This window comes from Cupressus sempervirens, chromosome 2, assembly GCF_028749045.1.
Source record: "Cupressus sempervirens isolate cs-2001-9-10 chromosome 2, ASM2874904v1, whole genome shotgun sequence".
NCBI classification, from domain to species: Eukaryota; Viridiplantae; Streptophyta; class Pinopsida; order Cupressales; family Cupressaceae; genus Cupressus; species Cupressus sempervirens.
In genome coordinates, this window is record NC_143119.1 from 360848574 (window position 1) to 360871308 (window position 22735).

General features: G+C 36.6%; 1 protein-coding gene across 3 annotated transcripts in view; it reads right to left on the minus strand.

Moving 5' to 3' along the window:
• IBR3 (acyl-CoA dehydrogenase-like protein) overlaps positions 1–22735 on the minus strand; it is a 403438-nt gene that overhangs the window by 295183 nt on the left and 85520 nt on the right. For all 3 annotated transcript variants that reach the window (XM_089813746.1, XM_089813745.1, XM_089813744.1), the window contains exon 6: positions 11771–11959. In XM_089813746.1, the coding sequence (XP_089669872.1) occupies positions 11771–11959 (189 nt within the window). The remainder of the gene's footprint in view (positions 1–11770; positions 11960–22735) is intronic.

The window sequence follows — 22735 nt, forward strand, 5'->3', positions numbered from 1 at the left end:
CTCTAATTTCACACTTCATTTGTAATCTAACTTTGTTGTTCACTCCTACTTCTCATTTCTTCTTCGTCAAAGTCTTCATAACTTCATGTTCTCATAATTGCATCAATTTGAGCTCTCATTTAGCCATCATCCTTGTCTTGGTTTCAAACTCGTAGGTGTTCTTATCTCAAATGCTTTTCCATTTCAACATCTCGCCAAGTGTTATCCTCCACCATGTTTTTCTCGATTTCAACTCCATACCTTACCCCCACTAGGCAATAAGACAGACTCTAACTCTAACTTGGCCCACCCAACTTGTCCTCAATCTCAATCTCATCTAAATGTCTTGACTAAGAATTGAATCCTATACTTAGGAGATTGTTTGGTTTGGCTCTAAAATGGGCAAATATTGCTCAAACTCATCTCTACGGCCTCAAAATTTCAAAGACTCCACTAAACTAAGGCAAACTAAGCCACTGCTCATACTACCAAAGTGAAAAAAGGGGCTCCCCGTTTGCAATCAAGTAGTAGAGGTGTGATTTTGGGACCCAAGAGGTGCATGTCTACCTATATTATTGTAGATGTTGGTGTATGTGCATGTGTGTGTATGCATACATGCATGTTGAAGTGTAGGCGTGGATGTGTGTTTGTGCATGTATAGGTACATGTAGGTGTGTGTGGGTGGGTGAGAGAGTGTGTGCATGCATGCATGGGTGGATAGGTGACTGTTCTACCTACCTATGCGTATAGGTGTGTGCACATGTATATATATACGCTCTTTGTACAAAAAAACCTAAGCTTGGGTATATGTAGGTGTATATGTGTGGGTGTGTACACATAGTGTGGGTGGTATCATGCCTACTTATGTTTGTGGGTGCATGCACATGTGTATATATATGATTTTAATATTATTTTGTACAAACAAACCTGAGCTCTGAGAATACTTTACCAATTTACAATACCAAGCCAATAAACCTAAAGCCAAACCAATGACTTCTTTATAGGGTGCACTCCAACTCTTTTTCATCTTATTCTTCTAAGGAATAATCTCATGGTTGATTTGACTATTAATCCACATATATCAAACCACTTCACCATACTCATCCTCCAAAAATCCAACCCACCACCATCCAAAAAAAAACTCTTCATTTAGCTCTTGCTAAAATAAATAGCACATATCATGGGCTGGAAAAGATTTACAAATTGTTTAGTAAAAAAGCATGACCTTAGGCAGAAAATCTACTTCTATCAATGCAAAATATGCAGGTTGTCATAGGGAATAGGTGTACAGTTATCACATATTTGCATATGCATGAAGAGAGCCTAGCAATGTTGAGGAATTGTCAATATGTTCACAAGTGCATTGAAGCAATTGACAAGTTTATGTTTCGAAAAAATCTGAAAGGGCACAATTGGCAGTTCAGTTGTATATTCAGCATATCAAAATACCAATGGGCAGCTAAGAACCTACAATTTCCCGTTCAATGAGGTTGCCAACCCAGCAGGATGTTGATACTCCCAGTGTGACAATTAGAGGACTAAGTATGGTAAAAGGGGATCTCATTGCTTGGGGAGGTAAACGTTTTATGGATGGTACAAACAATGTAATAGAAGCTGAGGTGGCACTCTTGGCAATCAGAGCCTCAAACAAATCATGAGCCACAAAACTACATGTTGAAGGTGATTCACAAATCATTATAAACACCATAATAAAAGGTAACATGGAGGAATGGCACCTCAAGAACTACAACTCCAAAATCACTGATGCGTTGACATTCTTTGAGGATTTTAATTTGTCACACATAAAAAGGCAAGGGAACTGGGAGGCTGACACAACATCCAATTGGGCTTTAAACCTCAATTACTTATACATTGATAACCACCTTAAGTAATCGAGGTGTGTGCCCTCAAACTAAAAAGCATTGTAAGTTTGCAGAGAATTAGCATAGAAAAAGTAGCTTGAGTCTGTGAACAATAGAAACTGCATTCACTCTCCAATGACAAAAACAAAAAAAAAACCTTCCATAGACAAAGTAGGAAAATTCGCCTGGATAAAATCTTCAGACTTGTCCACCACAGGCTTATAGAGGTGGCCGACTAGTTATTCAGAGAGATGTTCTACCAGGTTGAAAATCGCCACTGCACCAACACGGACATTTATTCAATGATTATGGCATGGGCACTACAATTGGATGAAGGTAAAAACACAATTAGGTTTATGACGATGAAGTTGGTTCCTTCTAAGGAATTGTTGGGTTTATATGAAATTTTTGAGGCCTCAATTCCTGGCATTGGAATCAACTTGGGAGAGAAGCAAAGTGGTCTTGAGAAGATACCAAGCAATAAGTACACTCCATTTGTCTAAAGGTTTGATGAAAGGTTGAGGCATAAAAGATTCAACAAGGCAAGAAAGGCCTCGTTTGCCCTAAAATTATTGGTCATGCAACATGTTGTCCTGCATTTTGTCACCACAAAATGTTGGTAACAGCACGAAACTTTTCCAAGCTAGTTTTGTGTTTCTCTAAGCTTGAATTTGATATTCAATTACTTAATGTTGATCGATTGATCCATTTCAATTTGAATATCAAGTTATTTTACTGAAGGCCTTCGTCAGGTCGTTTTTGTTTTGCATTCTGTCGAGTCTTTGCTTGATTTTTGAAGCCTTCACAGTCCGTTCTTTGCTTTTGAATTTGTGTTTGCTTGTTTCTGGTCCTTTGAATTTGCTCATGTTATGCCTTTCAATTTCCCCTTCGATTCGGTCTAATTTAGAGGTGAATCGGAGTTGTCAGTTAAGAGATATGGTCATTTTAGTGCCCAAAAAGTGGACCTTTTAGGTGCAACAACACGAATTTAAAAATGATGTTATATTTTCATTTTGACATTCACTTTTTCAAAAATATAACATTTATTCACTTTTTGCTATGTTTTGAAGTTACTTTTCATTTAAATTTATAACTTAAAGTGACTATAGTGCACTTTATGTTATAATTTTAAGTGGAGTTACTTTTTAATTTTTCACTTAAAGTAACTATAGAACTATATAGTTACTTTTTAAATTTTTGATTTTTAAATCAAATAATAATACAAATGTCACTTTAACTTAATATTTATGACTTATATTGATTAATATAATGCATAAATGTTATTTTTGACCCATATTGTTGACATTTTTATAAAATAAGTGAAATGCATAACTTAAAAGCCTAAAAATGGACATTTTATGTGCATATGCATGTAAAAAACCATGAAAAGTGGAAACTTTTCATGCTAATGCATATGAAAACTCATTTTGAAGACCTTTTTCAAGTCATTACATCAAAAGCTTGTAAAAGTGGACCTTTTTGATGCAATAACATGAAAAGTTGAGTTTTCATGCTTGTGCATGAAAAAGGTGAGATATGTTTATAAAATATGTAAGTGACTCCAAAAAGTGAGATTTTGGAGAATTGCACATTTTAAAATATGTAATGGGCTTCAAAAAGTGAGATTATGATCAAAGACATATTGTAAAACATGCATTGGACTCAAAAAGGTCCGATTTTGTCTTATTACATGTTTTTAAAAGATGTAATGAACATAAAAATGTCCTATTATGTGAAGAAAACATGTTCTTGTTCCAAAAACCTTCGATTTTGCTCATAACTTTTGATTTTCTCCATGGATTTGAATGAAATCAGTTGCATTCATCATGTTTTGGAGAGGTGATCATTGTGCCCTCATCAAAAATCAAGTTATTGTACCCAAAAACGTGTTTGAAACTCCCAAGCTAGGGCACTTTTTGCATAACACTCCATAAATCTGCCAAGTTTGATCACATTTTTGCATGAGATCAAGTCGTTTTTACCTCATTAGGTGATTACATTGGTTGAGGATCATTATTTTGGTGTTAAATCATCAAAACGTTTTACTTGGAAGATCATGTTTTTTGCTTGTTTTGGCAAAAACGGCTCAAGAACATGCAAGCTTTAAAACGTGGCAAGGAGGAGCTAATTTAGGGCACGTTTTGGGATCTTGCATAATAATCTCCTTGTTTTCTGCCCTTCATCATTCGGATTTTGGAGATTTGAAAAGTTCTCATCATTTTTGAAGAAAATTTCAAACAAAGAGCATCTTTTCCTTCATTTTTGGCACATATTCATCATGTAAGTGGACCTCTTCTTTCTTACATTTTAATTCATGCTTATCCTTGCTGATTTTATTTATGAAATTGTTGAATGGATGCCATTTGTAAAAATCTTTGCCTTAGAATATGCTTTTTTCCTTTAAATATGAATTTCTTTTTCATTTTGATGTCTTTGGTTCTTCCCCAAGTTCCAAATTCGAATTTCATCTTTGGAGTGCATTGCATCTTGGCATGTTTTGAGTTGTTTTAAAAGGTATGTTTTTCTTTTGTTTTGGTTTTGTGTGCTTGTTGCCGGTTTTTCTCCATTTTGGAGAAGTTGCAAGTTTTGCCCCAAAAACTTGTTTTTCCTTCACTACATGCAAAAGTATTATTATTTCATTTTTTCACATTCCGTTTCCATGTCATTACATCTCACATTTCATCCAACAAATGCGATTACATGTTTCTCACTTCATTCGCCATCTGCACATGCATGTAATCCCATTTTTCGTTTCCATTTTTCATCCATCTCATTTTTCGCTTCCATTCGCACGACACGATTACACGAAATGCCTTACGTGTAATTGCATCCAAAAGGTCCGATTTTGATCAAAAGTCATATTTTGAAAAGACAAAAAAGATGTTATTTTCGCTTTCCGTGAATTTTGACTTCTTTCTTCCTCCAAAAGTGACTATATAATTCATATTCTCACCTCCATTGTTTCATTTCCATCTTCATATACGCATTCGCACTTACATGAATAAATACATGTTTCCATACATGTTTCCACCTCATAAAATATTTTACATGTTACCCTCCATCCGCATCCGCATATACATGTAAAGTATACGCATTCGCACTTACATCTCATTTCACTTTCCACCTTCCGTTACATATTTCATTTACATATATGCATGTTTCATTCAATAAAGCTTTGAAAACATTTAAGTCACTTTTGAAATCAGCAACTTTTACTTTGCACGCATTCCCATGCGTTTCACCTTCACGCATTTTCATTCCATTCCATTTTCCATATTCATACTTTCATTTCACATTTCGTTGCATATGCATACGCTTTCTCTTCGAAAGTCACTCATTTTTGAATCTTCACTGCTGCTCTGGAATCCACTTACATGGAGATTCCTTCTGACAATGTATTTGTGTTTTGGAATTTTTGTGTTACAATACGAGCACAAGAAATGTCCTCGCCTTCCAAATCCAAGGGCAAGATGAAATACCAATATGACAAAGAATTGGCTCATGCAGTTTCTTTTTCAATTACGTCTGTTCTGGATAACATACTAGACACCAAGATTGGTCACGTAGATGTAGCCAATTTTCTACAAAGGATTGAAGCTTCAGCTACGCATGAGATGAAACACATTAAAAGAAGCAACATTCATTTGGTTTCTACATTTCCCATGGCGGCCATAGAACCTAATTTTGTCTACGGATGTGCTCGGCTTCACTCCTAAGACAAGGAATATCAAAGACACTGACGGCAAGGTTATTATTAGCCTTGACCCTGAAGTGATTGAACAAGTCTTCAAAGTTCCTCGTAAATCAGAATGTGCTGATTTGACTAAAGGATCATCATTGGCCTGTTGGAATGAGCAGAAGGATAGTTATCAAAAGTATGTCAACCTTTACTGGTTAGACAAGAAGCGAAGCAATTTTTCCAGATGGCCAAAGACTCTTCATCGGTCAAATTTTAAACAAGAATACAAGGATCTCATCATCCTTCTCAACAGAATCTGTGGTCTGAAGGATTCTTCCGATTTTGAGCCACGGATGTATAAATTTATGTTTCAAATCATAGAGAACAAAGAACACATCTTTTGGGGAGAGCTTATCAGTATTGCGATCTATCAGCAGATATGCAATGTAGGAACATCAGTACCTTTTTACATGAATTCATATCTAATTTACATTGCTGCTACCATGGGATCTTTTTCAGGGCTTTCCACCAAAGGTGATCGTCTTCGAGTACCTGTTTGGGAATACTATGACCAAATTACTTTGGCTAACAGTACATATCATTACAGAAGAGTCCAAGATGCTTTCTTTGGACATTACAGGTGTCTGTTTGACAAACAATTGTGTATCAAAAGAGTATTTGATGCAGCATGGAAAAAGGTAAACCAGTACGGCTGCATTTTTCTTCAATTTTCCACTTTCACATACTTAAGAGTTGGATATCTCAAAAGAGAGCCATATACCTTACCTAGGTATGCAACAGATCGAATCATTCTAATGGAGTTAGCCAGACAACTTATGGACGTGCAGAGTGATCAGCATGCATCACATAGGCCCGGATATGGCATCACCTCAGCTAGGCCTTTATCTATTGGCAATTATTCAATTGTTTCTGTGCCTAAAGCGAAGAATATGGAAGCAGAGTTGCAATTGATTACATTGAAGAGGTTCAAGGCTAGATTTGACTTTGATTATCGAGAGATGAACTCTCGGATAAAGAGGGCTTATACTCATGTTCATCGCATTGAAGACATTTGGATTGACATGAGAACAAAGCTTGATATTATGAAGATGGATTATTGTAGGTTAACCTTGCAACAAATAATTGATCTTAATATGTTGGAAATCCCTCCAGATTTCCAAGTTGAAGATGAAGGCGACATCCTTGATCCGGAATTTCATCAAGCCGGTTTTGATAAAATGTGTCATTTTTCTATTCAATGGCAACAAAAAGAAGATACATCTATTATGGACAAGTTTCAATCCATCTTAGCAAACACTAACAAGTGGTTGAAAAGTAAAAGCCTAAAAAGAGTAAATCCTAAAATGGATCTAGATTGTGGAAGCTTTGGACCTCCTGGCAGGAAATCACAACTAGAAATTACAGGGAAAGATGGTGCATCATCTTCAAATGTCAAGAATACTCTCAAATTCAAATTAAAGGGCGAAAAAGGGACTAAATCACCCCAAGTTCCTAAACCAATTCAAGAATCAGTGACAGAATCAGAAGAAGAATTGGAAACAGAATCCAAGAAAGAAGATTCAGATGAAGAAGGAGAAATAAGAATCATATCTCCTCCCAAGCTTGCACAAGCTTGCACGTCTTCTCCACATGAAGAGCCCTTTTTGCATGAGGTTGATGATGATGTAGATTCATTTTCTACTATTTTCACTCACTCTATTCCAGTCTCAGAAGTTAATACAATGGCTCTTCCAATTTCATCTGCTACTCCTCGTGTTCCTGCAAATGATCAATTTGAACACTTAGCAAATGTGTTTGAAGATTTTCCGACTCTTACTAGTGGTCAAGTTTCCCAACTTGATACATCTTTGACAGGATTTGAACTTTTCATGACAAAATCTTCACAACATGTTCCTATGCCTACAGCAGTGCAAACTGAATCTTGTTCAGTCATTACAAATATAAAATCTGGATCAATGCCAATGGTCTCCACTATGCTTGCTTCTGAAGATGAAAGTTTCAGCCTACCTGCATGGTTGAGTAGAATAACAACGAAGAGAAGGAAGGTGGTTGTTCCTCCTGACAATCTTCCTGTGAAGAAGACTAAATCCAAATCTCTAAAGGACAAGATTGTTTCTAGAATTTTGGTTGATTCTGACAAAACCAAGTATGTTGAGGTTGTTGAGCCCTTAGTAGATAAACCTGTTGAAGAACTCACTAGCTTTGATTATAAATTTACTAAGGTTGAAGTTGGAAAGCAATCTCTTTTGAGTTCTTTGCAAGATGCTCATGATGCATTGGCAAATGTATCAAAAAGCAGTCATGAGCTTTGGGAAAAGAAGAATCAATTGAAACAAGAAATAGCTTGTTTGACTGAGGTCATCCAGAAGCAATCTTCTCAGAATGTTGTTGTTGCATCACAAACATCTAAAGAGAGAAGGTTGATTGAAGCTGCTAAGTCTTGGATACAGGAAATCATTGTTGGAGGAGTTTGAGCTATCACAAAGACACTTGCAGTTCTAAAGCGTATCAAAGAGATGAACAAAATGGAACTAAGCTTAATTTCTTCTTTGACTCAGGAAGCAGACAACCTGAAGGAAATCCTTGAGGATTGGGATAAAATGATAAAATTTGATCTAAATGCTATGGTCTCATGTGACGTTCTTCCGTCATGTGAAATGTTCTTCAGATTTCAAGGACTCATTGGTTGCAAGGAAGAGACCTTAAGAAAGTTGATCACAAAATTGCAAGTGGCTCTTGAAGATTGTCCAGCAGTTGAAACAAGCCTTACTTGTGATTTGGAGCAATTGGGATGCCATGTTACTGATAATCTTGGTAATCTTTTGGCAGCGGAGAGAGTGAATTCAGAATATACAATCAGAATCGATGCTGATGTAGATTCCGAAGATTTTGGTTCACACACAATGAACAAATTCGTTTTTTACAAATCCTTGACAAAACACTTGTTAGATACTACAACAACAAATTCCAAAGTCGTGCAATCAGCATATGAAAATGCAATGAGAATCGAAGCCATATCAAAGACTATGGAGATTGTTGATCTTCCTATAGTGCGTGACGTCATTGTGAAATTCAAGGCATTAAGAAGCAATCTTTAAAATTGTTATGTAATTTATATTTCATAGTTGTTTAAGATGCATTGCATGTTAAAGTGTAATTACATGTAATGCGAATTGCATGTATGTAAAAGACGTAATGCGAGTTGCATGTGCAGTTGCATGTAATCCTTTAGTTTCTATAGTTAGACTTGGTCAAAGTTGGTTGAGTTACTCCCACTTTCTCCTCCCCTTTTTTTCTCAACTTCTTTGCCTATATAAAGGAGTGCCCCCTCATTGTAAAATGATCATTATCTTTATGCAAGAGAGCTCTGGAGAAATTGTCCCAGCAGAACTTTGTTTGTGTAGCACTATTTTGAGAGAAAGTGAATACAAAGGAGCATTTGAGACTTGACTTTGATTAAGTGAGATTGTTATTTGTGTGAATTGTAAGCTTTGTCTATAATTCATTCAAGTTACCTTTGATTTGTACTATCTTTTGTCATTGATATTGTATCTTGTGATTAATAGAAAAGAGTTAAGAAACAATTGAATCCCAGGCTTTGACCAAGAACAATTGTGAAAATCCATAGCTATTAGCTTTGTCTATAGCTTGGGTGTTCGTCTTAATTTGCAAAATAGTTAGATTGTTGTTACTTTTAAGAGTTTTTGTGCCCTAATTGTAAATATTTTACCACATAGAAGTACAACAGGACTTAGAGCCAAACTGGTACGTTTTGGCTAGCCTTTGAGTTAGTTAAAATTTATCAGTATCACTATTTCTAGCTCATGATAGAAGTGTAATTAGAGATTCACTTTGCCCATTATTCGCCTTACGAATAACTGGATCCTTTCTTGAAAGTTAAGAAGTAAGGATAATAGTAACACCCTCTTTATAAATCTCTCAATTTCTTGCTTACCTTGAGTTGATCCAAGGAACAGTGAGAAGGGGGAGCCTTCCCTTTAAGGTAGGAGAGACTCTGTCTCACATGCTGTGGCTGGGCATCCTATTTTGCGACTGAATTTTTACCCAAAACTGTCGGTTGCAAAATATCCACCCAACACAACAGATTATTGATGAGGACACTGCACAAATGAAGCACTGCATGGGATGGACTATGGAAGATGAAGAGAGGTTGCAGGAGCTTAGGGTGCAAAGGAGGAAAAAAAACAAGGGTGATGAAGACCACTCTAAGACTCGAATTAATGTCATGCATAGAGGAAGGATCCAGGGCTTTGTCCCTCGTGCCCTTAGGTGAAGTCTGGGTGATCTTCCTTTCCAATGTTCTAGTGTTTGGTCTCATTGGGTTGATATCTCTTGTTTAGGTTTTCTGTGAAGTTTTTGTGAAAATTGTCAAATTCCTAGTAGTCTAGGCTGCATTTGAGGCATAAGAATGGTCTGGTTTTTTGAAGACTACTCTTCATGGCAAAAGTTTTATTGCCAATTTTATTTGAAGATTTGATGGGATACGGATTTTACAAAGATCTAATTAGAGCAAGATTAGAGCCTTTTTTTGGTTAATTGCATAATGGCAAATAGCAAGACATCCAAGAAGGAATGAAACTGATGTACATTGCAAGTTTGACAATTTCTCATCATCGACAGAGCTGTAACTTTCAAGGATGTAATGAGTGTTCTTTTGTTGCTCTAGTTTTTTGGGGTGTTAAGGCTTCACTGAACACCCAATTTTGTGAACTTGACGTTACATTGTAAATCTTTGTGTAATGACAGTGTCAGAACTCATGGAATGAGTCTGTACTGTAGTACAGCGGGTAGGTTTTTGGATGGATTGCTCATAGTTATGACTCCATCGTTGTAAGTCCAAAGCTGGTTTCCAACACTACTCTACTCTATGTAATGTTTGTTTATTTTTTAATAAAATCAAAATTATTACCGAGGAAAAAAGAAAGAAGAGTATGGTTTTCTTTTAAAGCTATAATTTACTTTTGCCTCAAAGACTTACATAAATAACAAAAGGCTTGTCCTAGAATAGCATGTGCTATTATCATTGACATTTTTTACCGAAACGCTTACTACAGTATAAATTAAAATAAAAAACTCATTAGTGTCAAATATTTAAAATTTTAACTCAAAAATATATATATTCTATGGAAAACATAAAAACAAATATTTGAATTCCCTAAAACTAACCTCAAAACTAACAAATTACGGTCTTGCCATGCTTTATTTTTCTGCCTCTGAGTGGAAAAAAGAGCCAAAGAAAGTATAGGTTTATTGAAAATAAAAAACAGAAACACTTTCTGAAAAACTTGGGCAACAGTACAGAAAAACCAGTAGTTCACATTTACTACAGCTTGATCTTGACTTCTTGGATTGCAATGGGTTGAAATAGCCCCTTCCTTTGTTATTAAAGAGTCAGTATATATTTTAGCATCTTACCTATATGTAACTTGTATATCTTTATAAGCTGTACGTTCCCATAAGGATTTTGGTTACCTTCCCTCTACATGATCTCCCCTCAACACTAAAAGGTGGGATTTTTATAATCTGTATCTTATCTTAATAAGTTTTTTCTCTTTATCATAAAAAAATTAAGCATTTCACATATTAAAGAACAACAGATAGTGACTACAAATATAGAATCTTCTCTGTATGGTACGAATGCTTCTGGAACTGATTCATCACTTTTCTCTCCTTGATTTCTCTTGTATACGGATGATGGATCACGTAGTGTGATCTGAAGCATAGGTACAAAACTTGCACACAATCAGTTCCTGAAGCATTTGCGCCATACCTATGGAATGTGGGAATATGATAGACCTTATCTTCTCTGTATGTAACATTATAAATGTACTAAGACAGATAATCACCCTACTTGTCACCTTTACAAGGTCTAAAGGGCAAGTACCCATAAATAAAAGGAGATTAACTAATTGTAGCTCCATCACACCTAATAACAAAAAAAAAAGAGTTTTTTTTTTTTTATTGGTAAGAGGCCAAAGCCAAGATCAATTATTATTATGTGTTGTGATTAATTATTATACTAATTTTATTTATCTCAAGTAGACTCGAACCCAAGACCTCCCAGATAAGAGGCTCACAATTTTCAATTGTGTTGTAGGCTCTTGCCTAAAAAAAGTGTTTAGTTTTTATCCTTCTACAAAAACTATTTAATACACAAGAAGTTATTGTTTTAAGAAAAATGATAATTAGCAAGTGAAAATATTCTCACCTCTGATGGATGGAACACTAGATTGTCAATTCGGAAGTCTCCGTGAACAAGACCAGTTTTTGCCCCTTTTAGAGAATCTTCAGCCGGTATATGCTGCCTCAGCCAATCAATGAGCTTCATCATTTTCGGATTTCGATCTGGTTTTCCTTCCCCAGTTGAAGCCAGATATTGCTTTGTCCATCTTTCAATCTATAAAGTTATATGAAACAGAAATGGAATAATCTCTTTAACCTTGTGAAACAGAAGAATCTTTAGAATATAGCACTTATAACACAGAATACTAATATGTTCTAAGCACAAAGGCATACATCCAAATACATGAAGTTATGAATACATATGAACAAAAATGAAAAATAATGAATTCAAACATGGAACCAAGTAAGCATTACTGAAGTATTCTCATTGACTGATAATCACTAATTTACTACAAAAGTTCCTTTAGTATTTAAATTTTACATGCTAGTCATTTAGAGAAATGACATATAGATTAAATCATAAAACCACATTACAAGTTCAACTGTATTTCAAATGAGATTAATTCTTAAGATATAATGATTTCAGGCATGCATTACTAAAATTTTCTACACATATGGAGGCTCATATTTCCTAGGTGTTAGGACATTTAAGGGAAGTGCATTGCATCTTCATTGAAATAACCATCCTCTTGGTCCTAGACAGTTCTGTATAGACATTACAAGTTCCTGTAGTTAGCAGATGATGATGGTATTTGTTATTTTGACCAAAGCTTTGTTACAAATGTATTACATGCTACTTCCAGCCCTTGTTTCCACCTTTGATCTTCCTCAGCTTCATTCTATACAGTGGCAATTCCATCATATGAGCATCTACAACAATGTCAATAATATTGTAACACTATTGTAAAGAAGTTAGCTATTGATTCTTATGTGTCTGTCCTGTCAAAAAAACATTTAATGCCACTCCATGTAAATGGTCATGGAAAAGGGCAGTGAGACACAACTGAATTGATGAAGTGATATATTCACAATATCATCTCCTATAGGTTTTACCAAAATAAGAAAAAAATTATAAGCTAATATGGTGCTATCTGGGCCACACTCATATATTGATGACCAAGTATGCAGTAAACCCCTGTCTAGGCATGATCCACAGCAACACCTACAACCCCAACCCAAACCGAGCCTTTCTCAAAATGGCTCTGTCCATTACAGAAGCACTCCCTGCCAATTACAATGTATATTATAGTTCAATTCAACATTTTTCTCCAACTCCCTCCCCTAAACATATCTACCAAGGCTAGTACAACCAGGAAAAATGCCCCAACTTATCCAGCAACATTGTCATTCTATATTGGCGACTTCATTCTTCCCAGCAACATTCCACACATCAGTGATTTGAATATCAGTTGCTATTTGTGTTTCCATATTGCAATCTCTGAGATTTTATTCATACTTACGTATTGTGGAGCCTATTTGAGTATTGCATGTAAACTGTTGTTGGTCATATTGAGTAATGCATTCGTTTTTCCCATGGTTCATAACAGGGTTTGCAATCCTCTTGCTGATATACCTACCAGCGGTCTCAATTCATATCACCATTGTTTTCACTCTACGATTGCTCCCACATCAGTAGAGTTTGATCCACTACAATCAAGGAGCCGTACAGGCATTTCCAGCAATCGAAAGTGATCACACTTGCTAGTTGTTTACATACAAGGTAAAAGGATACTTATTGCATGTAGTACAGTAAGATATAACATAGAACAAATACTTTATTCATATACGCAATATGCACTCCAATGCTTACAATATGATTCAGATGATTACAGTGATTCTCATGATGATCCAAAGTCCCTTCCAAACGGTGTACATATACTTTCTTGAAGGGGTGACTCAATTGTCACGTGCCCTTCGGATACAATTCTACTGTCGGCTACAATATAGAATTTACCGACAATATCATTCCCCCAAAAAGTAAAGTCGTCTCCAAACGACAATTACAACAGAACTCAAAAATAAACACTAGTTACATCAATGTACAGATACTAAGCAGAGGGATGCGTCCTTGGCATAGTAGTCGTCCGCGCCCTCAATTCATTTAACTCCACCCGTAGCTTGCAGACTTGCTCCTTCCAAACTTTCACTTGGGCTTCCGCCTCCATTTGAAGCTCTAAAGCTGACTGCATCATCCCAGCAATCTCTCCCAGCTCTTTCTCCTCATCTGCTACTCTCTCCTTCTCTGCTGCTAATTGTTCCTTCTTTGTTGCCAATTTTTATAGCTGACTCTGTCTATCTAACAAGGTTGCTTTCTCGGATTCCCAAAATGCCCTCTTCGTGGCTAGCCTGGCAACTGACTCCTCTCGAGCCCTCTCAACTGCTACTTGATCTACCTAGCTGCTTCAAAGGCTGTGATACACATTTATAACAAAATAAATCTTTTTTGTCACATCACATTCACATTCCTCCCGTGCCTGCACCAAACTAGTCTTCAAAACACATTGCATCTGTAGCCTCTGCTAACACAATATTATCTCTTTAGTCAATCTAACCTTGATAGCCACCTATGCCACCTTCTCTGCTTCCAACTCCTAGGTACGCTAAGCCAAGTGTCAGTCTAATACCTCCAATTGGATGGTCAGATCCTCCCAAACTCTCTATGCATCCACCAAGACCTTCTCAAGTCCAACACCTACTCTGAGTGCCTCAAAGCATAGCACCCCTCTCGAAAGGCTTGCTCCAATGCCCTCTCCACCTCTGGTATACAAACACTCCATGCCTGTAGCAGCTCCAAGTCTCATCAACTGGTCACACTTCCCACGACTGATAACTGCACTGATTGGGGGTCTCGGGGGCAATGCCCCTAGCGAGGTTGAGGGGCAGTGCCCCCGTGAGGTCCTAGGGAAAAGCCCCAAGTGCGCTCCTTGTTGCGATATAGGGCGGGCTCGAGGGGCAGCGCCCCTACTGCCAAGACCAAATTAGCACCCTCAAACCCACACAAAAGTCCATGGAACACCATTTTTGTGATTTTCTTCCGATCCCACACTCTTTCTGCCAACCACTTATGTTTTCTTCATTACCTGTTGATGTCTTTCCCTTCGACACCATACGTTATTCATTATGAACTATTTTAATTTGTCATTTTTTTTTAGAACCCTTTTGCCATACTCTAGTATGCTCCGCATTTCAAAAAGCCATACAGTGGTCTAATATATCTCCTATCGGTCGTACGATTGTCTCTTATTCCCTCCCAAAGCTTTATACACTCGTACATTAGCACCCTCAAACCCACACAAAAGTCCATGGAACACACCATTTTTGTGATTTTCTTCCGATCTCACACTCTTTCCGCCAACCGCTTATGTTTTACTACCTTTTTATGTCCTTCCCTTTCTTTTGGTATCATACGTTATTCATTGTGAACATTTTTTATTTGTCGTCATTTTTTTTTTAAGAACCTTTCTAGCACCCTTCTGTTGTGGATGTACGGTGGTCTCTTACAGTGTTTCAAATGTTCCTTTTTCTCTGATTTTGCCTTTGTTCCACTACTGTACAACTGCATTCTTCTGTCCAGTGTGGCTGTACAGAAGAATTAATTTTCTCCTAGGTCTGGTACGGCTGCTCCTCGGCTCTGTAACCCCTTATTGCAGGGCCGTACGACTTTATTTCTCCCTCTGATGTTGTCCATACACCTTTATATTCCCTTTTTCCTTAGCCGTCCAGGTTTTTTATATCTTATAACACCTTAACTGGTCGTACGGTGATCTACGTGGGCCATACGGTGTCCTTGCTAGTTCTTGTGTGTCGTACAACAATTACTCTCTTCTCCTATGCCATACGGTGTACCCCTTCAACTTTCTCTCGTCGTATGACATCCTTGCCTATCCGTACGGTGAATTTCTTCTCCCTCAGCCCGTATGGCTTTGCTCTTCAAGTTGCCATACGGTCCTTTCATAAGCCTCCTGTTCTTTAGCCATACAGTGTTGTCTTTGCTATATGAATGCTTCCAAATGCCGTACAATGTTTTTCCCGTGCTCTTTGCTTGCCCGGAGGCCGTATGATGCAATGTTTAGACGATGGCTTACCTTTATAGTTGATTGTCGTACGATCGTATAGTATTTATTGTTCCCAAGCCCGTACATCCGTATGGTGACTTTAATCTTTCAACTGATGACCGTACCTTTCTATCTACTTCTCCTGTACTACTTTATGCCGTATGGTGTTCGGATTTTTGGTTTGTCTTGCTCTCTTCAGCCGTACTATCCTCTTTCAACTCCCTATTACCATACGTCGTCCTTCTTCCAATTAATGACCTTGCGGTACCTTTATCCTTTCAATTAATAACCGTACGGTACCCTCTTCTTTCCCTCAATGGCCGTACGAGGTTTATATATTATTCAATTCCCCTTTATTTTGTTGTCGCTCAAATAATCTTCTTTTACATTTATTTACTTGTTTCCTCCTTTATGGCCATACTATGAAAATCCCAATACTTATACATTATTTACACTTATTTACATATATACATTATTTACTATTGTTATTCTCTCTTAGTTGTTCATCCACGGAGATGCGTTATTTTTTTCATGATAGACTTTCAGCTTCGACCCATTTACTACATCAGCTACTTCCCATCGAGTGTCCATAATTTTATTGCTCTATTATCATCCACTTCGCGGATTTTATATGGCCCAACTCACTTTATTTTAAATTTGCCCGGTGGTCTGATCTCGTTGCGCCCATTATACTTCAACACTAGTTGTCCTGATTGAAATCAGTTCAACTTCAAGTGCTTGTCGTGCCATGACTTATGCCTGTTTTGTGTAACCTTCGTGACCCATTGTGTCTGCAGTCGTTGCTCGTCTAGTTTATTTAAATTATAAAATCTAACTCTCAGGCTTTCCATATTTCCTAGCGTATTTCCAATCGCAATTCTCAAACTTGGTACCATGAATTATGTCGGTTGCCACTCCTTGCCGTCAATAACATATTCTTAATTCTAGAACCTTCACTCCATACTACTGCAGTTTTTATTAAGCCTTTCTTCTTTGTTTCCTATAATCTATGGTACAGTGTAACCTTTTCTTTCTGCACGGTTCGTTCACCGTGTGCCGTACGATGGAATCTTTCCTTTTTATGGGTTCATACGACATGTCCTTCCTCTTGTACTAGCCATTCAATATGTTCTTTCCTTCAACTTCAGTTGTAACCATCTTGCCTTCTTTCACTTCTCTGTTTTCCTTCGGACATTCATTTTCCTCTCCTTTCTTACCTTCGTTGACCCTTAACATATTACAACTCAAGAAGAGCTTGTAGTCCTCCATCCGCCAATGGAGTAAGCCGTTCACCAAATCTAGGTCGTCATCATTCGACCCTCCTAATCTCAATACTTCTTTGTCCGGTTCCATTCTCTTCTTCCCCTCATTGTCACCTTCGCCTTCACCTTCAAAATCTGACAACACTGCCTCCTCACTTACCATCTGTGTGTGCAGCTCAATTATAAATCTTCGGCCTCCGCGTTCTATGGATAGGATATTTCGTTTCCAGTCATGTTTCACTTTTGCTTGCAGCAACCAGCCCTGTCCAAGGATAGCGTCATACCCTTTTCTTTTCAGTGGAATGACCAATGTAATAAAAATGGTTGCATTGCAACATTTACCGGCTGTGCCATCAGGGTTCCCAACGATTTGATTTCGTGTTGATCTGTCGTGAGTAACTAGAACATAGGTGGCCACAATGTAAGTTGTCCCAACCTTTTCCATATATCCTCTGGTAACACATTCACACCTGACCCTCCATCCACAATTGTGTTTGTAAGTACTGTTCCCAGCATGCCCATCTCAACTACTGTCAAATGCCTTCCCGTCGTGAATGCTAGTAGCATTGGGTCTGTTGCAATCATTCTGCTGCCCTCCTTTCTTGTTTCCTCCGTTACTTTCAGAAGTGGTGTCATATTCAAAATCGTCGTCCATAACTGGGGCATTGTAAGTTTTAATTTTATAGGTACTTCTATTTGCTTTACCTACCTTATCATGTTTTGTTCAGCTAGGTTTCTCTTCGAGGTATCGGCAGTGTCTTTTACTTATATGTTCTTGCAAGTTCAATTGAAGATATGCTTAGATGGTTAATATAGCTAAAGTAGTTACTCTCTTTCCAATACCAGGATTCAATTAATCTATTATAACCGTGGATCCCTATCATTGGTGAAGTAGTGATTATAATTGTTTTTCATATGATTATGAAAAGTAATGTATCTTTTATTTATATTTAAATTGTTATGGAACAATAGCTTATTACAGTGATGGTTAGTTATGATGGCAATTATATATTTTGCATTTGTTGATTGAATACTTCTTTAATCTACTATTGTCATTAAACTTATTCATATGAACATCTAAATAGCTGTTATAACTGCCTTCTCAAGCTCATGAATATCAAAAAGTGACTTTGTTTAATGTTATGATAGTTGTTAGTTAAGGCTGGGAAAAACAGGATGTTACACTTGCCAACTTCCACTTTAGTGTCAATGATATTGTGTCTATCTGGAAATCACTTTCCAAATAAAAGAAGATGCATTGCAAGAAAAAATTTGCATCAATCCCAAGAAGGGTACCATAAGACAGGAGCCTTTCTTCTCTATAATTTTTGTAGGCCCATATATATTCACTAATAATAGATCTTTCTACCAGTGTGTTTTGGCCTTCACCAACTACCAACATTGTTCAAGAGCAATTATCTCTGCTACAATTCTACATACCTTCCAAAGATATTATAATCCTCCCAAGGCACCCCAAGCCTCAACAAACATCCTTTGTCACTAACTCCACTTCTATAATAGCCCATGTATTTCATCCTCCATCAAACTCTTAAAGGAAACAAAACATATCAATCATTGTTTGATCAATTTGCAACTTGATCGCATGCCTTGTCAATGTCTTTGACATTCCATGTAATGAGACTCATTGCACCTTGAAAGGGCAACACCCTTCCTTGATCTCCACTACATTTCCGTTTGTCCATTGCCATTTTCAGTCTTCTCTAGCTGCATTTTGGTGTGTCCCTCATCATTTTCGACAATCTCTAGCTCCTCCTTGATGGTTTTCCTACCTCTTCTAGTTTTCCCTCTAGTCTAGTTCTTATATTTTGCATTGGGTTGCTTTACTATTCTTTCCTCCACAATTTCTTCCTCTTTATTCCCAAATTCATTGTTCTCATCTAGTCCAAATCGGAGGTCCCCCACTTCTTTCCTTACTTCCTCTGATTGTTCCAAATTGACCTCTACATTTCTATTCTCCTTGAAACAAAACCCTCTTACTATTAGTTTTGCAAGTTAAAAGTCTCTTCTATCTCTCTACAATATTGATGCCAAGTGAAGGTTACAATCCAAATGAACACTAGTCTCCCTTACCCTTTTTACCTACCTTGTCATGAGCTCTAACACTATTGTGCCCTTCTCCTTTGCTTTGTCTGAATTTTGGACAACGAATTCATAGCACACCCTCATGTCTTAACCACTACTCCCTCCAAATTGGGGTACTTCACTATTTAGCTCTTTGTTTGGCTTGTCTACACTCTACTAACAAGTCTGCTCGTTATTACCTTTAGCTTTGCACTTGGAGAAAATCAAAAGCATGTCCTCTCTCTCTCCACCTTCTACCTACAGATCCCCCCATCTTGTAGCTATTTCATCTTCTTCTGAAATGATAGAGATTACTTTAACCTCACTGCAAATATGGGCATACATACCACAAATATGATTTTCTAATGTGTCATCAACTTTCACAAATAATCGCATTTGAATGACAATCTCTTAAAGAGTCTTTGGATTCCAATAGTTATGTGCCATTGGATTGATCTAAAAATGTGTTTGTGGTTCACACCTAGAGTCATGTCATTGATATTCTTAATCCATCAAAGAAAGGGAGGCTTAACTTTCCAATCTACCACCTCAGATCACTATTATAGTCTCTATTACCCCAGTTGAATAAGTGCCTTGTCCTCAAACCCATGTAGTCCTTGAGAGATAGTTTCTCAAGTATCCTTTAATTCAATTGTTAACAACTTATATTTATTCACCTATGTCATGTCTCCTCTTTCTCAAAAGGGACCAATTGATGATTCCTCCTTACAGCTCATATGGTCCCCCGTGAGCTATTAAGAGTTTGGAAGGGGGCCCATTTCGTGGCATACTTGTGGCATCACTTTGTGCAACCTATTTTGAAATTCAAATTATGGAACCATATTATCACTAGCCAACTTACTTTCTTTGAAAAGAATCAACATCATATTTATATCGACCTTGAGAGAGCATCGTAATCAGTGATCAGCTTTTGTAAACATTTGTCTTTATAATTCCTGACTGAAATAGATTTAGAAATTGTAGTTTTGGACATTAAATATCTTCTCTAGTTTGCTTTCAATCCCAATTTGGTGAAGTCTCTTCAAGACCAAATTGGATTGATAGATTAGTTTAATTGTCAACATTCCTCATTCACTGTGACCTAGAGATCAGTGAGCTTGCCTCAACAATTCATAACCATCACAATTCCACTAAGGCATTCATAGTGCCATCAATAGATGTGATTATACCATCTGAAAATGGAAACACTTCCTTTGTAAGATCGTTTTAGCCCTCCCTTTAACAATCTCCTAGATTCATGTATGCAATTATGCTCTGATTGCTCTTGTTTTTCTGCCCCATTTCCAGTGACCTTTTTTGCATCCTCAAGACCTCGGAAGTCATATAGAGACCTTTTTTCTCAACTAGTGCAACCATCGCTTTCGATTTTGATTTTAAAATCGATATAACGAAGGCTTGCAAACTTCATTTTACCATCCATGATTTCTAAGAGTGTCGATTACACACATACAAGGCACCCATTAGCACCCTCAAGCATTCCATTTGAGAGCAAGATTGATTCAAGGCATCATCCATTCAAGCAAGATTTCAAGGAGTGTTTCAAGAGCATATCTTCATCCATGGACCTGCGATCTGCTATTACTGGATCTATTTGCATTTGTAGAGATATCCTGCATCATTCATCTTAAACATCTTACAAGCATTGATACATCTTTGTGGAGAACAAATTTGAATCCTTTCACCAAGGTTTTACAAGCAAGGTAAATAATTACATTTATCTTGCATTTTGCATGCTTTATCCCTTTCAAGTCGATTCCTCCACCAGGCCTTGACTGAGGCAAGCCCCTTTCGCCAAACGAAATAACCTTTTCTTGCTTATAGTTGGAGATTTTCTGGATTCAGAGCCACAAAACTCGAATTGCAAACTAGGGTTTCAAGTTATAGGTTATTATCTAGAGCCCGAACTTCGTGCACATGTAAAGAACAACCTCGTCCCTTACCCAAGTCATCCCTAACTAGGAAAGCCATCCTTGTCCCTTGGCCTCCAAATTTGCAGAATACGAAGATCTCAGTCCGCAAGTCTTGAATCCTAAACAATTCCAATTTCTAACATTTTATTAGTACTTTTCCAAATCTAAGTGGATCCTCCTTTTTGAGCTTCAAGGTGAGTTTTATACAACATTTATCATTTCATAAAGTCTATATTCGTACTTTAGATTTTATCATTGCGTGTGTACAGTTCCCTTTTTGGGACATCAAGAATTTTGAAGTAAAATTAATAAAAAATTCATTTTGGCTTAAGGGAGCTTAATGTAAATTTATAAAATGGGTCAAATTAATATTATAAAGTGGGTTAAACGTGACAAGAAGGAAAATGATGAAAGGATAGGAGAAGAAAATTGAAGGGTAACCAATCTGATCATAAAATAAGGATGAGAAGTTTATTTTCTATATGCTTGGATATTGATATGGTTTGAGATTTCTCTTCGAGAAATTTAGGAAGCTTCAGCTTCTATTCAGTATCTGAGGATGCAAATCCTTAGGTTCTTCTTGGGTGAATTGGACATAGCCTTTATTCATCTGTGGTGAATTGGCAACGGAGTTCATAGTTGTATTCGGGTTATCCAATCTGACTATTATTAATGTTTTTATAATTGGACAGTTATTGTACTATTGAATATTATAATGCTATAACATTTTTTGAGTATTTTATATGACTATTTGTTGGATTCTATTGCATAAATTCTTGGTTCATGTTTTTGAAATTATTTGAGGAAAATTCGAAAGGAAAATCCAGGTAAGATATTACAGTGGTATCAGAGCAATGTATCCTGCAAGCCTATAAGGTCAAGTAATTGAAATATTTTCTGGTTTGATAAGATATTAATTTTCTGAACATATAAACCTGAGAAGACAAATCTGTGGTTTGTTCAAGATTGGATGAAAATGACAGAAGTTTCTTAATATGCATTGGAGGAAATATTGGACATAGAACCAATGGAAAATATTAGAGAATTGGGGAAATTAGTTGACAGTGCATGTTGATTTCCTTGGTCAAAACATATATTGGGTGCAACAATATTTTGAAGTCTTTGCATGTTTTGCCAAACTGGGACAGAAGTATTATTACATTTGAGACTTTGATTGATTATTTAGCCAAACCTTCATTTTTTGAATGTGATATATTGTGATTTGGAGACCTTCAATAATTTTCTTCTTAGCGAAGGAATATTGATTTGTGGGTCCAATTTGCTGTCTTGTGGCGTTTGAGTATAGTCGGGGGATATATTTTCATCAAATAATAAAACCTTGTGTAGTATTGGTAGAGTTTGTGGTTTATAAAAGTCTCCCTAATTAATACAAATTTCTAATTGGTCAGCTTTCCTTAGCGACTTGGGATTAACTAAGTTAAAAGATCTTGAAATTTGTTTTTCATAGGTTCCTTTGATTTATTTTTGGCAAACTATCATATATTTTAAGATAGAATTTTAATAATAATTAGATAATACAATGTTGTTAAATAAATAATGGTAATAAACTCATATTAAAACTAATACTAAAATATAAGACTAAGAAATAATAATTATTTAATCTATATTATAAATTAAATAATATTTAGTATGGTATTTT